This window comes from Colius striatus, chromosome 17 (genome assembly GCF_028858725.1).
Source record: "Colius striatus isolate bColStr4 chromosome 17, bColStr4.1.hap1, whole genome shotgun sequence".
Classification (NCBI taxonomy): Eukaryota; Metazoa; Chordata; class Aves; order Coliiformes; family Coliidae; genus Colius; species Colius striatus.
In genome coordinates, this window is record NC_084775.1 from 6,124,083 (window position 1) to 6,145,522 (window position 21,440).

Below are 21,440 nucleotides of genomic sequence, written 5' to 3' on the forward strand. Positions count from 1 at the left end.
ATAACAAATACCATGAAAAAATATACACAAAAAGAAATTTAAATGGACATAACTTCATCGGAACTACCTATTTATAACAACCCTGAAACAGACTCAGTGCACCCTCTGTTTATATGCAGGGGTCCTGGAGAGGTGCAGATTACAGGGGATTAGTAACATGGCAGGTTTCAACAACAGACTGGTATGATGACCACAGGCAAAAAAATAAGGGGGTTCTGCTATCGGATAGGATGCTTTGGATAAATGAGTCTCCCCCAGGCTGGAGCTATTCTTAGTAGGTGTCTAGGAGGAGGCAAAAAAGGAGTTCATCATCTGTTGTCAAGTAAACCACATTCAATTCATCATACACATTCTCCAGGACACAAGATTTGGTTTCATGATGTGAACAGACCAGGCGGGATGCAGCTATGAATATATCCCTGTCACGCAAGTCTCTGCACGGTATTTCATCCTTTTACACTATGTCTGCATAAGCAGCAGCAGCAGAGATAACTGCTGTGCTTGGAGAACAATGTTCCCGTCCCCAAGGGACACCAACAACATAGGAAGTCACTTAATTAGACTCTCAGGCCACTGAGCTTTTAGAACAGAACCTTTGTCAATTCATTTCCCCTCATCTGCAGCAACTCTTGTTGTTAGGTGCTTTTTTCAGCATCCTTCATCCATCATAATCACCTGCTGTGTGCAGAGCAAAATCTTCATTCTTGCTTTTTCTTCTTCTTTTTCTTCTTCACAACTCCTGACACCACTGAGTTCTCTGCATGGCTGCTGTCCTGTCTCTCATGATGTCCATTTGCAGACACCAGCCGTGGTAAAGCTTTGCAGGTCTGGTTACACTCTGCTGTATTCTCTTGAATATTCTTATCTCCCCTCATTTTTTTCTTCTTCTTTTTTTCCTGTCTGTGTTCTACATAATCCTGACTCTGATCCTGGCTGGAATCCTGAGACAGTGCAGGAAAAGCACTTTGCTTCATAATGTCTGTGGCTGACACAGCAGCCTCCTGATACCTTTGCCACTCTTGGTCACTGTCCGTGTCACTGGAAAGGTAACAAAAGGAACAGAAGTTATCTTCCACTTTTGCCTTGAACCCACCCAAAGCACAAGAAGCAGAGCAATCTAAGTTGGGAACACCTGATAAACACTCAGTGGCTCTGGGACTCCAATATCTACAGTTAGCATCTCACCAGTTTGAAGGCAGAGATGTTCTTTACACAAACTAGGAGAGGAAAGAACATCTCCCAAAAACATTTCTAGATCCCCACTACTGAAAAAAGAAACAACAAAAAAAGACTGCTCTAGTCAAATATGGGGGCCATACATATACATCTGTCAAGCACTTCCTACTCCCTCACAAGAGTCCCAGCAGCCTCTGAAACATGGGATGTAAAAGTACTGCTGGGGCAAAGCAGCTGAGAGGGCCTCACCTGGAGCTGACTGGATGTCTCCTCGCTGCAGGGCGAGGCTCTGACCTCCCACAGTCTCCAGGGACAGAGGAGGAGAAGAGACGAAAACCTACAATATGTAAAGGAAAATGTTAGCCACGATAGAAAAGAGGTGACAGCATCAACAGCAACGTCCCTGGGAAGCCTCACTGCTGGTACTGCACTGCTATAGGGCTTGTGGGACTTATCTGGGACTCCCCAGGAGGGCTCAGGGCACAGACACCACAGCTTCAAAGTAACAGCCTTCACAGGACACCAAGAGAAACCTTTCTGTTGTGAAATTAGTCAGTTGGGTGTACAACTGACAACAGGCAGGATCCATCCTGCTTGTCATGACTTAACCAACAAAGCCACAAAAAAGCCACAATGGCTGTGACTAAAACTCACCATCATCTGCAGTGTCAGACTGTTGCACTGGTGTTTGGGAAGGTCCTGATGAGTCCTTCAAGACAGTGATGAAACTGAATAGAAAACCCCAGTCAGATCTTAGACAGGTTTGTGCAAACTGAGTTAAAGTTGGGTACTTCTTGGGAAAAAAAGAGTCTAGGGAGACGTTAAATACGTTTTCCAGAGCCATATTTACACAATAAAGAGAGCAGCAGCCCAGTCCGGGGCACACTGCCAGCACGACCCTGAATCAGTTATGGGGTTGGGTTTTAAGAACAAATGAAGGATTCTCATGGTGGCCTTTAAAGGATGAAAGTGCTAAGGCACCCAAATTCTACTTTTTCCTCGCCACAACTCACTCGCCAGAGAGGCAAAAGGAGCCAGGCAGTGCTGTGAGGGAGCCTTCACCAGAGGAGCACAGCACGTGGCCAGGTTAGTTCACAGCAGATTGGAAGTTTGCATTAAATACAGTAACGAAAGAGACGTGAAGAGAAACAACTTCTCCATATGCAGGTAGCACTTAGATCTTGGATTTCCTGGTGTTAGCACACAAAAGCATCAGTGTACTTCGCCCACAGACCAGACTGATTTAGCATTGCTTTGCCAGTACCCATCCAGTAGCGCTCCCAGTTTCTTTGCAACGTGTGCTCTGAACTCGGGTGTTGTCTGTAGCTCATTTCCATCCTCACTGTGACCATTGACTTCATGTCTGTTTAAAATAAGAATAACAATTATCGCTTTTCAGGACAACAACATCTGGTGCTCTCACCCAAACAGGAGATAAGGGACTGTAAAATCTCCTACCCTCTTGCAACCAACTCATACTTGATAGGGAAGGCTGATAAGGAAGATGGGAAACAGCTCAGCAGTTCAGTTCTCAAGAGAGACCTAAACATCATTTAGCCATCTCTATCAAGGCCAGTAATTGGACGACTTGTTCTCATGGAAATAGCCTACAAAAGCAAGTGATGTCAGGACATGCCTCCTTTTATGTGTAGTTCCTGCATGTACTGCCATAATTTGTGCAAAACCTGTTTCAGAAGACGGGGCTTTATTAAGGTGCCTGTCTGACAGCCTTCAAGTCTGAGCCTACAGAAACACTGCAAATGTAGCTAGGACAGCATCACCTCCACAGCGAGGCTCCTAACTCTGCTGTTCCTTCCCAGCTGACAAGTGGTGGCCTTTACAAGTGCAACATTTTTTTTAAAGAAAAACAAAACTTAAAAATATGTAACTGTACCAATTCCCTCACGGGGCACTCAGAGTGGGGAGGCTTCTGACAGTTGGAATTAACACTGTAACTGACAGCAGGAGTCAGTTTTCTGTTTTCTGTCACTGTTAGAGGGATAAGAAATGTACTTTATAAACCCTATTAGCTTTTCCAGATTTAAGCAGCATTTCACACTGTGGTTGGACTAATTCCTACAAGGGTACAGGCCCTTCTGCAGAACCATCACAAGGAATTCACCTGTAAGTAGCACACACATAACATATATTAGTTTTTTAATCAGTAAAACCTAAGTCTGAAACAAGAAGCGAAAATACCTTCGGCTTGGCTGAGCAGGCTGTAACCGACCCTTCCTAAAGGCACCTGGCAAAGGAAGGAATAAAGGCAGGGTGAACCTCATCGATCCCCGCTGGTATCACGCCTGAAAGACAACGCACGCCCACGTTCGGGGGAAAGCACTTCAGAGAGGAAAGAGACACGTTTCCCCGGGCAGGCTGGGGTCGGCCCCCCGCCCGGGACGGGGCTCCGGCCCCTCCCGGACACCCGCCCCGCTCCCCCGGGCGCCGGCGGCTCCGACACCCGCCGCCGGCAGCGCTCCGCCGCCAGACCACCGCCCCCTGTTCACGCCGGGCCTCTCACCGCCGCGCGGCTCCGCCCGCCCCGCCGCTGCCGCTGCCGCCTGCGCGGCTCCGTCCCAGGCAGCCTCCCGGAACCGCGCTGCCGCCTGCGCGGCTCCGTCCCAGGCAGCCTCCCGGAACCGCGCTGCCGCCTCGCCGCCGCTCTCCGAGCCCGAGTCCGTGTCCGGGCCCGCGCCCTCACTGCGCGCCGCCATCTTGGAGGCGCGACGGCAGCCACGGCTCACGCTGGGAGCTGTAGTCCCGCCGGCCGGCCGGCCGCGGGGCATGCTGGGAGCTGTAGTCCGCCAGGGCAGCCCCGGACAAGATGTCCGCCGGGGGCAGGCACGGGCAGCTCCAGGCCCTGAGTGCAGCTCAGCGGAGAGGCACCTCGAGTCCTGGTTTGACAAACTAAACATGAGCAGCAGTGCGCACCCAGTTCCACCTCTGGCAGGGCAAAGGAAACACGCACCGCCTCTGCCTGTCTTTTGCAACGGCTTTGTCCATAAATCCGGAGTGACGAGTTCCAAGCACAGCCAAGTTATCAGCAATTACCCAGCCTCAGTGCATCTGCATCTTGGCTCGACAACACCATCCTGGCCATTGACTTCTGGCTGCTAGAGGCAGCGGGGTTTCTGTAACAGATTGTGGCCATGTTTCAGCTTGGTTATTTGCCTTCACAGATGTCAGGCACCAGATGCTCCACAGCATGTTTTGCTCCTGCAGCTCAGGCGAAGCTCAGTGTGTTTACAGGCCTGCCCTCTGAAAGATGGCAGTTTCCAGAGCTACGATCCAGAAAAGGGTAGACAAATGCACCATGTCATGTACCAGGAATAGCTGTCTGGTCTCCCACCTTTCTGGTGTGGTACTGAAAACAGAAGAGTGAAATGAGCAGAAGCTCTTGGAAACGGCTCTTGTGAACAAAGGCAAAGGGCCACAGACAGGATAGCAACTCCTGCATAGAAATGTCAAGGATGGAAGGGCATTTCTAGATGTGGTTTAGTAGTGAATTAAGGTACTATTGGGGTGAAAATACAAGTAAACCAGAGAGAAGTGGTGAGAGAAATACTGGTAAGAGGCTCGAGGACTTGGATTCCTCATACATGTGTGGCTTTCAGAGTTCTAGGAGTGGGGTTGTGTACCATATGTATCAACATTATGTTTTACAATCTTATGAGGTAGATGATAAAAAGGTGAATAAATCCAAGTATTTTTTTCTCACACACACACCAGAATGAACTGGCAACCAGAGCACAAGGCTTTTCTACCTCTACAGAATCACTGGCTACCAGCTGCACTGCACCATGAGACTACCCATAAGTATAAACTGTATTTCTGGCCCCATTATCCACAGCTCCTGGAAGGCTCATCTCTTAACTCTGTAAGGAAAGTATTCCCTTGCATCACTGATTATTGCCATTCAATGTAATTATTCTGTGGCAACAGGAGTAAATCTGAATGTCCCACCTATATTCCCCAGGTGACCTGCTGTTTTACACAGGCCTGTTCCTCTCCTCTTTACCTTAGCTGTAAACAAGATGAACATTTTCCTTCTCTCCTTGTATACCACTCTTCCCATTCATCCAGCTTCATTCATTGTCTGTCTCTGGATGTTGTCCATTTTAAAAAGAAAGCACCTGCTGTAAGTGGAACAGGGGTACTGCAAATGAGCCCTTACAGGAATGCATCACAACAGAATCCCATCCTTCTGAGACTTCAGACATCTGGGCAGTGAAAAGGTTCCCTGGCTATGTTATCTATGGCAGTAACTGTTTCTTTTCAGATTGCTTTAGTTATTGTATGACACCCAAACAATAAAGACTGTTCTGAGCATTACGCATTCCCATGATTATAGTAGCAAAAAATCAACCATTTTTTACTTTTTATACTGACATTATTTGACTCTAGACACACATGGTGACTAGTCTAAGTTGGTCCAAATCTCACAAGCTCATCCTTGTTCTAATCAGCATCTGGAGGATGTCATTTACCCACTTGGGGCCTTGTTAACTCCTTATTAATCGGATACTGCACTGTGATGTCCTTTATTTGCTTGAATGCTGAAGCTGTGCTAAACCCTGCTGCTGCTTCACTGCCTTGGTGAACATGAGCTTGCCTGCTTTGATGAGGAAGTGTTCCCAGCCAGGCAATACACTGCTAGCGTTGGCAGGGCAGCTTTACAGAGTGTTCCTGAATGCCCTAAGCACCAGCATTATCACATACTATCTTCATCTTCACCTCAACCTCAGATTTTCCTGTGTGATGCGCAAGTGCTTTGGCATGGGTTTAGCCAGCCCTGTGTGCTACTGAAAGCAGGATGGAGGCTCAGTACTGCTGGGCTTTGTGTTGCTGAACACTTCCCAGCTTGCATGTCCCAACCCTCACACTAGAGCTGTGTACTCTCAGGCCACTTTTCAGAACCAATGTCCCTGGTTCTCTTAGCACTAACTTCTGAACTATTCCCTTGTAAGGATCACCTTTAGTGAGAAAGCTTGGTTTGGGATTAACCCACTCTCCACTGTATAAAACAAGCAGTTTTGTGTTGTTTTCCACCTTGGTGTGCTCAGGACTGGTGTGATGTCCTCAGAGCACAGACAAGACCCTTTAAAGGCACCTTCTCATCACCTTTCTCAGACCTGACCTCTCCTTCAGACAGCAGGTTCCCTCCTCACCCTCCCTTTTGTCCCTCTCTCTGTGGTTTCTCACAGCTGTGTAAGTACCTTTACGAAGCCGTGTGTTCCCATCCCACCTGGGTATGCTCCTCTGCTCGGATCCTACTGCTCTGCACACTCACTTCAACAATTCGTTTCCCTCAAAGCTTCCTTTCCTCCTTCCTTCCTTCCTTCCTTCCTTCCCTGCTTGGGCCGAACACTTGCTGCTGTTGATGAGAAACAGTCTTTGCTCTTTTCGGAGGCAGGCGTTGGGACGCGGCCCCCGCAACACCTCGCAATGATCAAAACTGCAATAGTAAGAGAGCCAAGAGTCAGCGGGAGCGCGCAGGCAGAGGCGGTGGCGGCCGAGCAGCGCCGGCGGTTCGCTCCCCACCGTCCCTCGCTGGGGTAACCACCGGCCGAGCGTCCGCCGCGGGGGCTCGGGGGCAGGACGGGCGGTCCGGCAGCGCCAAGCGGCGCCAGGCTGTGGCGCCCGGGGCAGCGCAGGGCCGCGGGGGAGCTGCGGGCGGGCGGAACGCGGCCCCGCGGCCCAGCGCGGCGGCGGGCAGGCCGGTCCCTTCCGTCAGGGCCGGGCTTCCGGGCGATCAGGTGACGGCGGCCGCTGGCAGGGGAGCGGCTCGGGGCTGCCGCGGGGGAGCAGCGGGAGCCGCCGGTGAGCCCAGCCCAGCCCGGCGCGGCTGGAGGCGGAGGGTGGGGGAAGCCGGGGCCGGGTGGCGGCTTCGCGGCGCGAAAGGAGCAAGGCCGGGGCCGAGCCGTGCCCGGGGGGCCGCTGGGAGGCCGGAGCCGCCCGCGCCCGCTTGGAGCGAGTGAGGCGGGGACGGTCGGAGTGGGGCGGAGGCGGCGCGGGAGCCCCGGCCCCGGTGGCAGTCCGCGGCCCCGCTCGCCGGCCCGCGAGCCCGGTGCGTGCCGGCCTCGTTACCGGAGCTCCGGCCCGGGGGCCGCGGCGGCGCGCAGGGCCCGGCGCTGCCTGCGAGGGTTTCGCTCCGAACCCCCGTGCTCGGAGGGCTGCCGGAGCCCGTCCCCCGCGTTCTGCGGCAGAGCTGAAGCCCTCGGCGAGGAGGAGCGCCCGTTTCGCGTTAGATAAATGTCTGGCTCTAGGTATGGTCGCAAAGCCTTAGCTTCTGGTACATGTCATTTTTTTTTCCGCTGGGAATCGCTTATTACTCCTTAAACTACAACATAACTACTTTATTTTTACATTTTGCTGCTAGCCTGCTTAGCCCACTTAGAGAGCATTTAATGTTTTACATAACACTCCAAGCCAGGAGAATGCTCAGGCACTATTACCCAACTGGTTGTATCAGTTTTTTTTTCCCCTTGGACTTTATGAGCTAAGAGGGTAAAATCTTTGTCTAAAGACTTGTGCAACATTTTCTGGGAGTCTACATTATACTTGTATAGAATGACTAAGAAAAGAAGTTACTGCAATAATTTAGGGGTTTTGTTGGTAGTTTATAACAGTGTTGTGCATTTGTGAGGTATACTGAATCCTTGAGCTGCCAAGAGCTGTTCTGTGGGGCTCTTACCCTGGAAGCAGCAACTGCTGCAACACAGGTGTACGTTGCAGAATCCCAGTTAATGAAATGAGGCCAAGCAAAGGCACGTTGGTCTGTGAGGCAAATGGCTCTTGTTGCGAGACTGGCCTCTTGACGGGTAACAGTGAGAAACAGGTACGTGAGGCTGTACAGGAAGTGAAAGGATGAGCTCAGAAAATGTTTCTGAGGTGTTAAAATGTAACATGTTTGGGGAACAGAAGAGAGTAAAAAGGTAGCAAGAGAGAAATGTATATTTAATGATTAACAGCAGGACTTTGTCCCCCATTACTAAGATGTAAAAACGAGTGCCAAGAAGTAAATGTACTTTCTTCTAGGCACTGTCAGCAGTTACCAGCAGAGGTTGCCTGGTAGTTTTACTTGAAAACCAAGCAATTGTGATAGGTTAAGATAAGAATTTTGTCAAACTTATGAGTGGGTGTATTTATATAAACTGAGTAATATTTTTAGATTTAGATAGAATTTCTAACATTTATAAAACTTATATGTGTCTGAAAATGACATTGTCACCGTGGCAATAAGAAGAATAGCCTGACAAGTTTTCCCTTTGATTTAAACAGGAAGAAGTTCAGAAGCTAAATCAGATCTTGTTTCAGAAACAAACTAGATTTGGGTTGTTTCATTCCAGGAATCCTTTAAAATGAAAGTCATTAGTAAAAACATATATTAGTAAAAAATATTCTTTCTAGTAGAATTTTACATCCAACAGTGCTCTTTTTATTTCATGGTGATACCATTCCCCCACTAGATTTATAGATTTAAGGTCTTAAGTGTTTGAGTAAAAATTCTTTCTTATTAGTAAGATTTATACACAGCATTTGTACAAAGACCTTACCAGTTTTCCTGCATTTGCTTCATTCATGGACCTCCTGAGCTCTCAGTTGTCAGCAAACTGTCAGGTCCCAGGTGCCATCTGCTTCCCAGAGGTCCAGTTTCACCAGCTCTTTCAGCCATGCTTGTTCTGTATGCACCTCGGTGAGATTTGTGCTGGATCCCTAAATGTGGATCTTTACTTCCATGTCATCTTCACTGGACTTCATTTAAGAAGGCTGCTTGAAAATGGGTTCTGTGCTTCTTATTCATCTGTTACTCCTCTTGATTCTTGGATGTAGTAAATGTCAGTGATTCAGTCATTTCCAGATCAACCTGTTGAGATATCAGAGGACTCATGATTTAAAGGAAATAAACCACTAATATAGATGGCTTTTAAGTGACAACAATACTGTTTTCCTGTAAATATCTAGATAGATAAGAAACAAGAAAGAAAAAATAGAAGATATTTCAGTGTTTGCAGTAAGATCAGAGATGACTTTTATATCCTTTCACTTGTTTTGTTTGCTACTCATATGTCTAGGGTTGAGTTGAGAGACCTGATCTAAAGGACATGGGTTTAGCAAACTTGGACTGGCGCCTCTAAATTCTGTTTATTTAACCCCAAAAGTCATGTTATATCCCAGTGTAATCACAGTCTTCCTTCTGAACTCTAAAGCAAAATGCAAATGGGGTTACTTTGGTCTGTTGCATTAGTGTGGGGTGTTTTTAGTTTGTGGTTTGCCTATGATTTGGGCTTTTTTCCCCTAAAAAGTTTTGTTTCAGAGTTTAAGCAGTTCAAGTGACATTTTAATGATTTTGAGCTTGTTGTACACTCAGAACAAGTTGAATTTGCAGTTGAGTTTCTACTTTAGGACTCACAAGCTACACTCCCAAGTGACACAGTGTATGATTATCCCATGTCAGTTTAGTCACTGGCTGCTGTTTCCTGCTCACTTCTTGGTATCTGTGCAGCGTGATTGGCAGATGAACAGGCCCCAACAGCACTTGGTACAGACCTTGTTGTGTTAAACATATTCCACGGACAAGAGCAAATGTTTGAGAAGGCTTTTCAGACTAAGATGGATTATGTTTAGTGTTGTTTTTTGGTACATTTTTGATATTTTAAATTGGTTAGACCCTAATAGGTCATTGGGCCCAATCAGCCTATGCAGAAATAATTAGGAGAGGATGCCAGCACAGACTAAGGAATGACCTCCTCCTAAGAGAGTACATTCAGTGCCTGTTGTGCTACGTCACTTTGATCTTTCTTCTGTCTCAACCATCTTTATTCCATTACACTACTGATATTCCTATGGATTTCTCCATCATACTTCTTTATAACTTAATTATTTGTTTATTTTTCATAGTTAGAAAAGCCACGGGTTTTTTAAGGAAGTGTGAAGGTACAGATTTTACCTTGAGTCTCCAGATTTACAGTATCAAATAGAAGTAATTTAATTGGGAAAAAAGGATCCCTTTTTCCACATTAGTTTTAGGGACACAGAAATTAATTTATTTACTTCTTGTACGTGTTTTCCTTCTGTTATATGTCAAGATATGAGAGACAACCATTACTTGTGCCCGTTACATAAAATGCTGGTAGTGTTTTTTATAATGTGTTGAACTCCTTAGCTTTAAGGAGGTTTTCTTGATGTTGATATGTGGGTCCAAGTTGGTGAGTTTTCAAGCATTGAGCTACTGAGCAAGATAGTCTGAAGATTCTGGTAGTAAGGATGTGTGAAAAATCTGTGTCTTTAGTATACAGTTTGTGAGCTGGCAGCATTTCCATCTGCCTTGAAATAACATGAATGTTAATTTTGTACAGTGAACTATGTTGCTGGTGAGTGTAAATGAAGTCATGGTGTGAAATGCTGAGAGTCAGCAGTGCTGAAAGCAGTGTATGTTGAAGTACAGCATCTGTGAACACAAAGCTGCCCTTCTGGGACACTGTGCAAAATGACGTAACTGAGTGAAAAGGCTCTGCAAAAATACATTTTGCTTGCTGTAACTGAGTGTCTTCACTGCAATACCTTCATGAGGCTTGAGTGTGATGCTGTCTTGCCCATGCACTGAGACTGTTGTGTATGGAAAAAGCTGTTGCCAGTAACAGAGATATTGAGGTTTTATTTTGCTGCCCTGCACCTTTGCTTCAGCACTGCTACAAAGAGGGACCACTAAGGAAAGTCTTTAATGCTTGTGGGGTAAGTTTACAAAGAATGTAGCTTCTGTAAAAATTCAGGTTGCCCTTTTAAAATGCTTAACTGTTTGTACACTTGCAGAAAGTTCAGATAATCACCTGTTTTTCTCTCACAACCTTATCTAAGTATTCATATCCCTGCAGCAGCAACTTGATGTCAGAGTTTCATGAAGAGCACTGTGCAATATTTTTAACATTTTTGTTTTGGTCAATTAATTTCTGTAACTGCTGAAACTCTTACTTCATGATTTTAAAATCCTGTACTGGTAGAAAAGCTTGGTTTTGGAAATGTATATGCCTTGTGCTGAGTCTCAGCTTTAGAAACTCTGGAATCTGCATATCAAGGAATTAGGCTGCAGAGGTTGTTGCTGTCAAAATAAAAATGTTCTTTGATAATTATTATGTTAATGAGAGGTGAGAGCATGAAAGTCAAATTAAAGCACAGTAAATTTTTTAGCACTTCTGTGTTACTACTAGACTAGAACTGTTGGACAGTTTGAAAGGACTAGACATGTTTGCAATAGCAGCAATATGCTGCTGATGGGATGAATGAAGAACTAGAGCCACCTTTGCTTGCCATTATTAGCATTAACATGCCAGACTAACGAACACTGAATGTACATTGTGCATCAAGGCAGTCTGTCCAAACTGTGTATTGCTTCATGATGAAATCCCATTCCAGACTGCACTCACAGTTGCAGCTTACACTGAATTTTGGGAGAGCACGTATGACATGACGAGCTCATTCTTCTCAGAGCAAATGCCATTTCTGAGAAAATACAACAGGTTTGTTTTGGCTGTGGATCTCAATTGCTTGTCAGGAACTTTACAATACAGGTCACATCAGCCCAGTCATACTACAGGACTTTATTAAAGTAGCTTAGTTTCTAAAAAAAGCTCCCTCTTGGCTGTGTTAAATTAAACCCAACAACAGGATTCAAGTGCTTGTTAGATAAATCCCTACCAGTTTGGAACAGGACAAGAATGCAATGCTATAATGACAAGAAGTCACCTTTTTTGTTTTGTCTTTTATTTCATTTGTCACTGCTAGGGTTCCAACATTTTCTTGACCTCGTGTCTGGGTAGTTCCTCAGGATGGCAAGCAAAGGACCCACAACTTCTGCATCAACAAAGAACTCCAGTACTGGAGGGACCAGTGGCAGCAGTAGCAGTAACGGGACTGGTGACAATGCTAATCAGGACAACACTTTTGAATGTAACATCTGCTTAGACACTGCCAAGGATGCAGTTATCAGCTTGTGTGGACATCTCTTCTGGTAAGTACTTGAGCCCCCACAGATAAACCAGAACACCTACATATCTGTGATCTCATAAAAGCCTATATTTTTATAATTCTAGGTGTCAAATAAAATGTCTTGTATAAAATGTGTAAGGACCGTGCATCTGGTTTAGAAGCAGTTTGGTTTTGTTCCTCAATTGTTTTTCTTCGCTCACGATCCAGGGAGTAGGTTTCTTGCACCTTAAACTTCCTATACTTTTGGATTATTTTGTAAAAGCAAACAAACAAGCAGCCCCAAACAGACAGTTCAGACATTGATGCTGCTTGGTTACAGGTGGTGGTTTATTTGTGCTGCCTGGCCTACCACAGAGATCTTGTTCAGACCTAAATTCCTTTCTGACCTGTGCATACCTAAACCTGCATCTGAAACTAGCCTCTGGAGGCCAAATTGTAGTTTTCATACTTCCTGCAAGCTTACTCTTTATTCCTTTTGAAACCACTGATGAGGGGGGAAAAAAGGCTATAACAAGCTTTTACATGTGGCCTATTTCTTCTTTCCTGTGGTATTGCAGTTGTGCTATGAACTTTTCAGTTCTTTGATCTGACTCACGAGTATATCACACAAATGTAAGTGTGCAGCATTGCTCATTTGGGTAACTTGGTCTAGGGTATACCCCTTCTTGAACATTAAGAAGTTACTAGGGATTGACAAAGCAAAATGTAGGGTTTTCTGGTTCATCTTACACAGTAGGCTAAATCATGCCCTTTAATAAAAAGGGGCCTGAAAAAGCATTTTTCTGTGTAAAGGTTTGAAAACCCATCTCCTCCTGAAATAAAAACCTGAAAAGTTACTTGCTGATGGCATGTTAAGATAAAATTAGAATTATTGCACAAAAGGACTTGGAAGAATGGAACCTTCAAAATAGCATCTATCTTGACTGAACAGTGTTGTCAAGACCGATCTGAAAGCAGATGGCTGCTTAGCAGTTTCATCTCATAGCTTGCCTGTCTGTCTTTGACCTTTTTAAAGTTACCATATTAATTTAATCTTAAGAGTATGTCTTTATAAGGGGATTTTTTCTGCCCCGAGCAACCAGGTCTGATCTCAATAGCTGACCCTGCTCTGAGTTTCAGGTTGGACTAGAGGCCACCACAGGTACTGTCCAGCCTCATTTTTTCCACGATTCTGTGAATGTGGCCGATGTTTTAGCTAAATTTCCCTTGTGTTCTTCTGAAGTCTCCTTACTGACATTTTCCTCATTTGAATCTTGGCTCAGGGATATCTTTCTATGGTATCAGAAGAGAAAATCTGTACAGTAATCAGTAGATTAAGTAAGCCTCTGTATGGGCCTTTGGTATGGATGAGGACTCAGGAATCAAAGGTGATATGCAGAGACTCATGTTAGCAACTTTGATTGCACAACCTGAGAAGTGGAGATCAGGCTTGGGCTGTGCCTTTAAAAATTATTTTAATGGAAGGTTATGGAACTGGCCCAGCTGGATTCCAGGATTCTGTTGTCTCCAAGCTGTGCTCTGCATTTGATATATTTGTTGGGTTGAATTGTCAGTAACTAATTCTATCTTCCCCTCTTTTTCTGCTCTGTGAACAAATTGTCCTGGGAATGCTCACAGCTGGCCTTGTTTGCACCAGGTAAGACAGGGTTCCCTTTACTTTGTCTTTCATCAGCTCCTGTTACTCATTAAAGCTCTTGGTTCTCTGGAATATCCCCCGCTTTTCAAACATGCTTCTTTGTCCCCTGGGTACCCACGGTGTGCTAATGCCACTGTCTGTGCAACACTGTGCAGTCTGCTCTTTCAGTAAAACAAAAATGTAAGATTCTATTCCACTTACCTCCCACTTTTGATTTTCTAAAACACTGAGTATTCCCAGTTTGGGTAGGAGAATTACTGGAGACAGTTCACAAGGGTTTGGTTTGGAGTCTTAAGTGCCAATCAGTGTACTTCTCTTTGCTTATGTAGTGTTTTACATGGTAGTACAATTATAAGAAAGACAGATGACAGGAGGGTATCTACACTAGCCCTTGGGCTACGCAGGACTGTTGGTACTGTTTATTTCTTCATATTTTAGTCCAGTGCAGTTCTGAATGGGCACACAACAGGAAGGATTGCACCAGAACAAGAGCCAAAATCTTTGGAGAGTACTTGTCACTCAGTAAAATGTTTTTCTCCGTGGCTTTCTGAGAAATTGAAGTCTCTGAAAGACTGCAAATGAGGTTTGCAGGTTGTTGTCTTCATCATCTTTTACTAGTTTTCATATAACTTCCTTTCTTTTAGTGGCTAGAGACCAGGCCAAACAGACAAGTGTGTCCTGTATGCAAAGCAGGAATCAGTCGAGATAAAGTTATTCCTCTGTATGGAAGAGGGAGCACTGGGCAACAGGATCCCAGGTAAGAAGCCTAAATAAAACTACTTTTCTGTGAAAACTAAAGATGAGATGTAGTTTAGTTTAAGGTGTTAAAATGAAGCTACCAGAATGCTGGATTTGCAATTTTAGATACATTGTCAAAAGACAGATAGAACTGACCGCTCCCAGATATTTCTTTTTCAGGGCTGGGTTTGCACACCTCATTTCTTGTTCAACTGGCAATTTATTTTCATTTGAATTAGCTGTTAATTGTCAGTTACAAGTGTCAGGTTGCAATGAATGTTATCTGACTGGAGAAACTTAGGTAAAACATTAGTGCGCTCAGATTCTAGCCTTTGCAATGGCACTCTGTTACTCAGAAGTGCAGTATCTTAATTCAGTGATACGATGCTATGCTGGAGGTTCCTATCACTAGGTGGTTTGTGCATTCACTCTCCCTCCAGCTCTGGCCCTGGGAGAGTGTGCTCCATGTTTGTTCTGTCTTATTAGCCAGGCCATTGCAGATACTATTGTCACGTATCCTTGCACTTGAGCTAATTTCACAACTTCCTGCAGAGAGAAAACTCCGCCCCGACCCCAAGGACAGAGACCTGAACCAGAGAACAGAGGGGTAAGTTAGAGAGCAAGCTCAAGCAGATAAGTTGTTTTTATTGATGGTGGTATTTGTTCATCCTGGAGGGCATGAAGTGTGCAAGAGATCCTGTGTGAGGATTTTGTTGCTTGCATTTCCTGCACATTCCCATTAGGTTTTTCATGAACAATTGATGGCTGCTGTGCTGTGCATTCCTATAGTAACCTTTAGCATCCCAAAGAATGGGCTAACTTGAATAGTGTTTCATGAAAACAGCCCTGTGTGGCATCACTGCAAATGCTCCACTTGAAACTTGACTGTTTAAGGAACAAGGAACGCTTTGCTTTGAAAGGTTTGTGCAAATATATTTCTGTCAAACTGTTCCTGTCATGGAATTGTATAATTCATCTGTGAGCTTTTTTGGCACTATCACCGCTTCTAGCACCTCTATGGGATATTACTGTGCAGAGAATTTAGAGAACTGTTGGATACAGGTTAATTTGAAGAGGGATCACATGTTAATTTGAAGAGGGATCTGTGGTTGGGGAGATTACATAGAGTGAATGTAAACAGCAGCTGGCATAGCTTGAACAGACGTGGGAGTAGCCATCAGGACAGATCACAATAGCACAATAGCAATGAGCATGGCCTGATGAAACAACTGCATATTTCCATGTAACTCAGCCTGAGGTCCTCAGAGAGCATTTATATACCTGATGCTTCAAGCAAACAACTCTGCTGGGTGTGATTAAGGAACATTTTTGTATTGGGAATATATTGGGAGCTTGGTTGTTCTCCTTCACTGGGGAGTTGCTGCCTTATTAAATCAGCAGCTAGACCTGATTTGAACCTTAAGCTGGTGCTGCCATAAGTCTGAGGAAGCTGGTGCAAAGACATAGCAGTAGTGATGCTGCTGTCCTATTTCCTCTGGGTGCAGGACCTGACATGCAGAGTGCTCTGCTGATCCCGATAGCTCATGGCAAAACACCTGAAGAGCATAGTCAAGAGACTTAACTCCTCAAATACAGGATCAACCCAGAAATGTCTGGGTTATCTTTGTCCTCCCACTGTTTGGAGGTGACAGACCAGATGAGTTGTCAGAACTGGTATCTGTTTTCATTCTGAGACCAAAGGAGAGTTTGCTAGATTACAGAACATGGTGACTGTGAGCTCTCCACAGTTTTTTAACGTGATACAACTACTTAGGTTTATAGCCAGTTGGTTCTCGAACTGTATGCTGCCTGTATACAGCAGGATTCATCTTGATTCAGAAGACTTTTGACTTGATGCAGAATTTAAGTCTGGATCCCATAGGGGTCGATGTTGTTGCATTGTAACTCTTCCTTTTTTCCTCCTTTCCTTATGTCTTGCATTCCTGCCCCAGATGACTTTATCTACCAACTTAATTGAAGTCCCCCTGGTAATTTGTTGTTGTTATTGTTCTGTTCTTCTCTGTAATGCTCTATGCATTCCACTGGCAATTTATCACTTTGCTGAATGTTGAAGTGATGCTCGTGTATCATGCAAATCATGGCCGATTATTTTTTTACAATCCCTTTCTTATAGTTACATGGCTAATGGCTATTAATACAGAATTATTTATACATTTTAAAGACATTCTAAATAAACTGGCAATGTTGATTTTGATGTGTTGTCAGATGTGTACTATTTTAAGTTGAGAAACGTTACAGAAACACTTTTGTTAATTTATAGCCTCCAAACAAGAACTGCAGTTCCTGTTTTCTGTCTTACCAAACTTTTGGGTTGCTCTGGCAACTTGAAACATTTTAAAACCAGAACTAAGTGTGGCAGACTGAAAGTTGACAGACAGCATGATCCTGCTTCAGCTGTAGGAAAGGCAGTGAGAAGGGAATGTCTGCACTTGTACAAAATATTCTGAAATAGCCTTTAAATGATTGGTACCTTTTTTCTCTTCTGTCACTCCATTCTCTGCAGGGGTTCCAGGGCTTTGGTTTTGGCGATGGCGGCTTCCAAATGTCCTTTGGAATTGGGGCATTTCCCTTTGGTATATTTGCAACAGCATTCAACATAAACGACGGGCGACCTCCTCCAGGTACCCTGCACCCTGTCTGCTCCAGAGCCCTGGCACAAAGCTGTACAAACTCCCTTTAACTTGTAAACTAATAGCCTGGGACATGGCAAAACTTTCTGAATGGTGCTGTGAGTCAGTGTGGTTTAAGGAAACACAGAATAAGGGAGAACACCTCGCAGAGAACAGTCTGTGTTTACCTGTTTTGTACAAATGCTTATAAGAAGCAAGTTTGTCACTTGCATGTGATTTGATGAAGGCCCTGTTGAGAGGACAGCAGAACTGAGGAGGGACAGTGGCACCAGAGACTTCTTCCCTTAATGCAAATGTCTCTTCAGGCACTCCAGGGGACTTCTGAAAAATGAGACAAGTTGGATTGCAGTTTCTAATAATAACAACCAGGAGTCAGTAGGGGTGTATGAAGGAGACCAGTCTTTCGAAAATGAGAGGGAAGGTCCATTTCCTGAAAGATGAGATGGAAAAATTTTAACTGGGTCTCTGTACCACGAAAGAATGACAGCAAAGATTGTTCCTGCGAGAGAATAATCTGTATTTCACAGACATTAACTTTCTGGTGAAGTAATTTTACTGGTTTTAAGAAAAAACAGTTGGGTTACTCCAAGTAGTGGCCTCACTCTCTAAAAACTAAGTAATCCCCAGAAAGCCTCCTCTCCATCTTCACTGTAGACAAACTACTTGTTTTGAACAAGAAAACCTACTGCTCTGGATGTTTTTGACTTCCTCTGTGAAAGGTTGTACCTAGCAAATCTTCCTTTACCATGTCACATGGCATAGGAATGATGAGAAGCAGAAGCACATTCTTCATGTCACATCTCTGCTGCCAAGGACCTGGGCTGTCCTTGGGTCAAATTAACTTGCCTATATTAACTATACTTCCCTGTCCACTGATGATTTGTGTGGAGGTGTGACTGAGCCCCGGAGTATGTAGGTATATGCTGTTGTAACAGCCATAATTTAAACAATTCCTTTATCTGATTTTTGTCTGTGGATTCAATACAGCAGTTCCAGAATGTGTGCTTTTCACTACTTGCTCAAGGCTACACACACAGCTTTGACAATTTTACCATTTCCTTAGAGTTGCTTCATCTTGATGGGGAAGAGTGCTCAGATGTGATAAAGTTCTGTGGGATGGAGACAGTGAACTTAGCTAAGCAGTGCACTTAGCACAGCACTGTCCCTAGAAGTACTCTGAGCAGCCCTGCACGTACTCCAGCACATGGAGCTGCCATTAGTCAGGAGCAGATTTACCATGAGTCTTGATTTAGGGAGCAGCTGCTTGTCTTCCTTCTGATCATCCAGTGTGGCTGGCCAGTCTGAGGGTAGGAAATGGCAACAGTTTCTCACCAAGTAGATTCTTGCATATCTTTCAGTTTATGACTGTACTTTGTTTAGAATATACACGATTCTGGAGAAGAGGAAAGAGCTGAACTATTTTTTTACTTCCTGTTTTCCAGCTGTTCCAGGGACTCCTCAATACGTGGATGAGCAGTTCCTATCCCGCCTCTTCCTGTTTGTGGCTCTGGTGATAATGTTCTGGTTGTTGATTGCATAAATCCTCCCCATTATTCTGTATATTTGTGGCCACCAAGGCCACTGAAACTGCATCCCCATCCCATTTTAAACCTCTTGGTGTCTGGTCCCATAGTTAACTGTGGGCTTCAGGTATTGGTGGTACCACAGCACAATGAGGAATCGCACGTTTTGCACCAGAGTTGGAAATTAAACATTGGTTAAAAAGCGTATTTCAACTCAGCTGTCTTGTACAACGGGTTCCTGACACAAACCATGGGCCTAGCTTTGAGCTCCACTCTTGAAAGGAGTGCTGCTTTGAAAACCTGTGCCAATCAGTGACACCAGGTGTATGTGAAAGTTGGGACAGTTGCCCCAGGGTAGACTGGGCAGGCAAAGAAACTTCTGCAGTGTGATTTGGATCTCATTTTTTGCGACCACGAGGGATCTGCCAGAGCTGTGGATGTTGTTTAATGGCTTTGCATCAACATCCATCTTCCTTCAGGAAATCATCTGCAGCATTGCTGAGACTCTTCAGGCACAGCACGTAACGCAAACGGAACCAGGTTTGGAGATTGGTTTGTTTTCTTGCTGTTATTTCCTGGTGTGATGGAAACCCCCCCCTGAAGCACTTCTAATGGCTGTTAGAAGAAGGGATACAAATTTATGCTGCAGATTTTTCAAGCCGGAATTTGCTGGAGCCAGACACTGGAAGATTCTCTCGTTGTCAAGCTGGGTGGAGGTGCTGAACAGTATGATGTGCCTGTCTGCCTCACCCAGCCCATTCCTCGCTCACTAAACAGTGTTGTCTTCCTTGGTTCTGTGCAGCAGCCTGTGGCTGCACTCACAGATAATCCCCCCACAACCTTGTCACCGTAGCTACATTTATTCTTCTGCAGGCTTTGAGACTTTGTATGTAAGGTCATGTACTCCAAATAGAATCCTATTACAGATCTGAACTCAGCTTGTTTATGGAGAGGAACAAAAGGCATCTTTGCCTGAGTTTTGAGGTTAAGCTTGTCATACTGTAAAACTGTACAAGAGGAAAAACGAGCTCCTGCCTTTGCTAGCACATGCCTCAGTCGGGAACATTTGGAAGAGCATCTCTGTACAGGGGCACACAGCTACACCGTGCCGTGGCAGTGGCTGTGGTGCAAGAGTCTCTGCAGTATCAACCAAAGAGATTAATCTGAAGTACTGGAGAAGATCACAACCATTGATGTGGTGAGGGGAAGATATTTCAGAAGGCACTCTGCAGCCGTTTTGGAATCCCGTTGGGTATACAGCTTTAAAGAGTACTCTTGATGTATTTGTGTAGATTCCTTCAGAAGACCAGATACAAGAGATTCCCTAACAAGATGAACAGTTTTCTTACTTCTTTGACTAGACAATGCCATTTTTTTGCTCTTACTGTTTTTAGATTATTTTGATTCAGATTCCTGATGGTCATAATGATTTCCTGCAGGATGGATATTGTGACTTCCCTGGCAATAGACAGACAACTGACAAACCAAATCAACTCATCAAAACTTTGTTTCAATAGCTAGGGTTTTTCTAGTGTATGGATGAGGTTCCTGGGCAGGACACTTTAATTGTTGTAGAAGCTTATTTATGTAATTATAAACTGTTCACTTTTAGTATCAAGACAGAGGATGACTGAAGTCTAACTTGCCTACCTCCAAAAATCCATCTGGCAAGTAGAATGTTGCAAGCTTCTGCAGTATTTTGCCACGTCTAGTCAAATTTACACCTGACTTACTGGCAGAATATATTGCTCAACTAAGTAATTGAAGTGTTGCTTCAACTTCTGTTGTGTGGCACTTTTGAGAAGCTTAAATTCTACTGCATGTGGTTCTTCTCAAGTACATAACTTGGTAACTAGGACCCTTTCTAGGAGAAAGGCTATTTACTGCATTCTTACAAACAACTGGCCGTAGTACAGTGTTGCAGCTTTGACTTTCACGAGCAGGCAGCACCACCTGGTGTTGAGAAGGGAAAGTTCATGTGATAGTAAAAGGGACGGTTTTCCTTCTCCTTTTATTGAGAAACTCAATGCCAAGAGCAGTCATTCGGAGAGGAACGTGGTATCCCTTCAAAGCCTTCTTCCCATAAAGAAGACAGACAAGTGACTGCAACAGGTTCAAGAGGTATTGAAACTGATTTAACTAACACTTATGTTTTAAGATATGGAATCTTACTGCCTTTGGTTTTTTTTCCATCTGTTGGTAAGAGATAGAATGGATTTAGACAGAAGTGGCTGCAGAAACATGACTGAGCGCCCTTATTTTCTGGCAATCTAAGAACGAAATAGCCTGAAAGTGTTAATACATCTGTTCTGACCTTATTTCTCGGTGTGCTGTTTGTATCGTACCCCTTCCCTCTCGTACTCAGACTGCACACAGCCCATACTGGCGTGTTTAGTGCATTACCATTACTGTTCACTAATTTTCACTGTTGTGAAAGTGATTTAGAATTAAAAAATGGTTTTACATTGCCCGGAGTCGCCGCCGTTGCTTTGCGCCGCGCGGGCGGATTGAGCCGCGGTGCCCTACCTGGAGGCGAGGTGCGGACGAGCCCGTTGCCGGTCTGTGCCTCAAGAAGCGGGACGCAGGGGGGCGGGAGCGGCGTTCCGCGAGTGGCGGCGTTCCCGGGGGGGGTGCAGGGCCCGGGGCGGGCGCAGGGCCCGGGGCGGGCAGGGCCCGGGGCGGAGGCAGGGCCCGCGGGGAGCTCCCGCCTCAGCTGCCCGCCACGGGGCG

The 21,440-nt window shown here is 45.0% G+C and overlaps 2 protein-coding genes across 9 annotated transcripts; one reads left to right on the forward strand and one right to left on the reverse strand.

The window, feature by feature from the left end:
- Window positions 1-675: 675 nt before the first annotated feature.
- On the reverse strand, window positions 676-21,424 carry C17H12orf43 (chromosome 17 C12orf43 homolog). 7 transcript variants are annotated; one of them, XM_062009615.1, is made up of 11 exons: window positions 21,237-21,424; window positions 17,028-17,508; window positions 8,733-9,043; window positions 6,393-6,631; window positions 5,195-5,312; window positions 3,698-4,540; window positions 3,376-3,421; window positions 2,441-2,539; window positions 1,831-1,904; window positions 1,426-1,513; window positions 676-1,038 (listed from the first exon to the last, which is right to left on the reverse strand). In XM_062009615.1, the coding sequence occupies exons 6-11, from the start codon at window positions 4,089-4,091 to the stop codon at window positions 699-701; spliced, it is 1,041 nt and encodes a 346-aa protein (XP_061865599.1). In that variant the 5' UTR covers window positions 4,092-4,540; window positions 5,195-5,312; window positions 6,393-6,631; window positions 8,733-9,043; window positions 17,028-17,508; window positions 21,237-21,424; the 3' UTR covers window positions 676-698. The 7 variants fall into 7 exon arrangements, with proteins under 7 accessions (XP_061865599.1, XP_061865604.1, XP_061865598.1 ...); XM_062009620.1 differs by having other exon boundaries at window positions 17,355-17,617; XM_062009614.1 differs by having other exon boundaries at window positions 17,028-17,617.
- RNF185 (ring finger protein 185) lies at window positions 6,923-21,178 on the forward strand. Of its 2 annotated transcripts, none has more exons than XM_062009627.1 (7): window positions 6,923-6,996; window positions 11,959-12,184; window positions 13,780-13,798; window positions 14,443-14,555; window positions 15,089-15,143; window positions 17,061-17,178; window positions 18,630-21,178. In XM_062009627.1, the coding sequence occupies exons 2-7, from the start codon at window positions 12,003-12,005 to the stop codon at window positions 18,725-18,727; spliced, it is 585 nt and encodes a 194-aa protein (XP_061865611.1). In that variant the 5' UTR covers window positions 6,923-6,996; window positions 11,959-12,002; the 3' UTR covers window positions 18,728-21,178. The 2 variants fall into 2 exon arrangements, with proteins under 2 accessions (XP_061865611.1, XP_061865610.1); XM_062009626.1 differs by lacking the exon at window positions 6,923-6,996 and adding an exon at window positions 7,003-7,442.
- Window positions 21,425-21,440: the final 16 nt, after the last annotated feature.

Excerpts from the sequence above, each read along its gene's own strand:
- C17H12orf43 (XM_062009621.1), bottom strand. The coding sequence starts at position 4,091 with ATGTTTAGTTTGTCAAACCAGGACTCGAGGTGCCTCTCCGCTGAGCTG. Across the intron at positions 2,540-3,375 it reads CCTGCTCAGCCAAGCCGAAG|ACATGAAGTCAATGGTCACA; the intron begins GTATTTTCGCTT and ends TATTTTAAACAG. Across the intron at positions 1,514-1,830 it reads GTCTGACACTGCAGATGATG|GTTTTCGTCTCTTCTCCTCC; the intron begins GTGAGTTTTAGT and ends TACATATTGTAG.
- RNF185 (XM_062009627.1), top strand. The coding sequence starts at position 12,003 with ATGGCAAGCAAAGGACCCACAACTTCTGCATCAACAAAGAACTCCAGT. Across the intron at positions 14,556-15,088 it reads ACTGGGCAACAGGATCCCAG|AGAGAAAACTCCGCCCCGAC; the intron begins GTAAGAAGCCTA and ends AACTTCCTGCAG. Across the intron at positions 17,179-18,629 it reads CGACGGGCGACCTCCTCCAG|CTGTTCCAGGGACTCCTCAA; the intron begins GTACCCTGCACC and ends CCTGTTTTCCAG.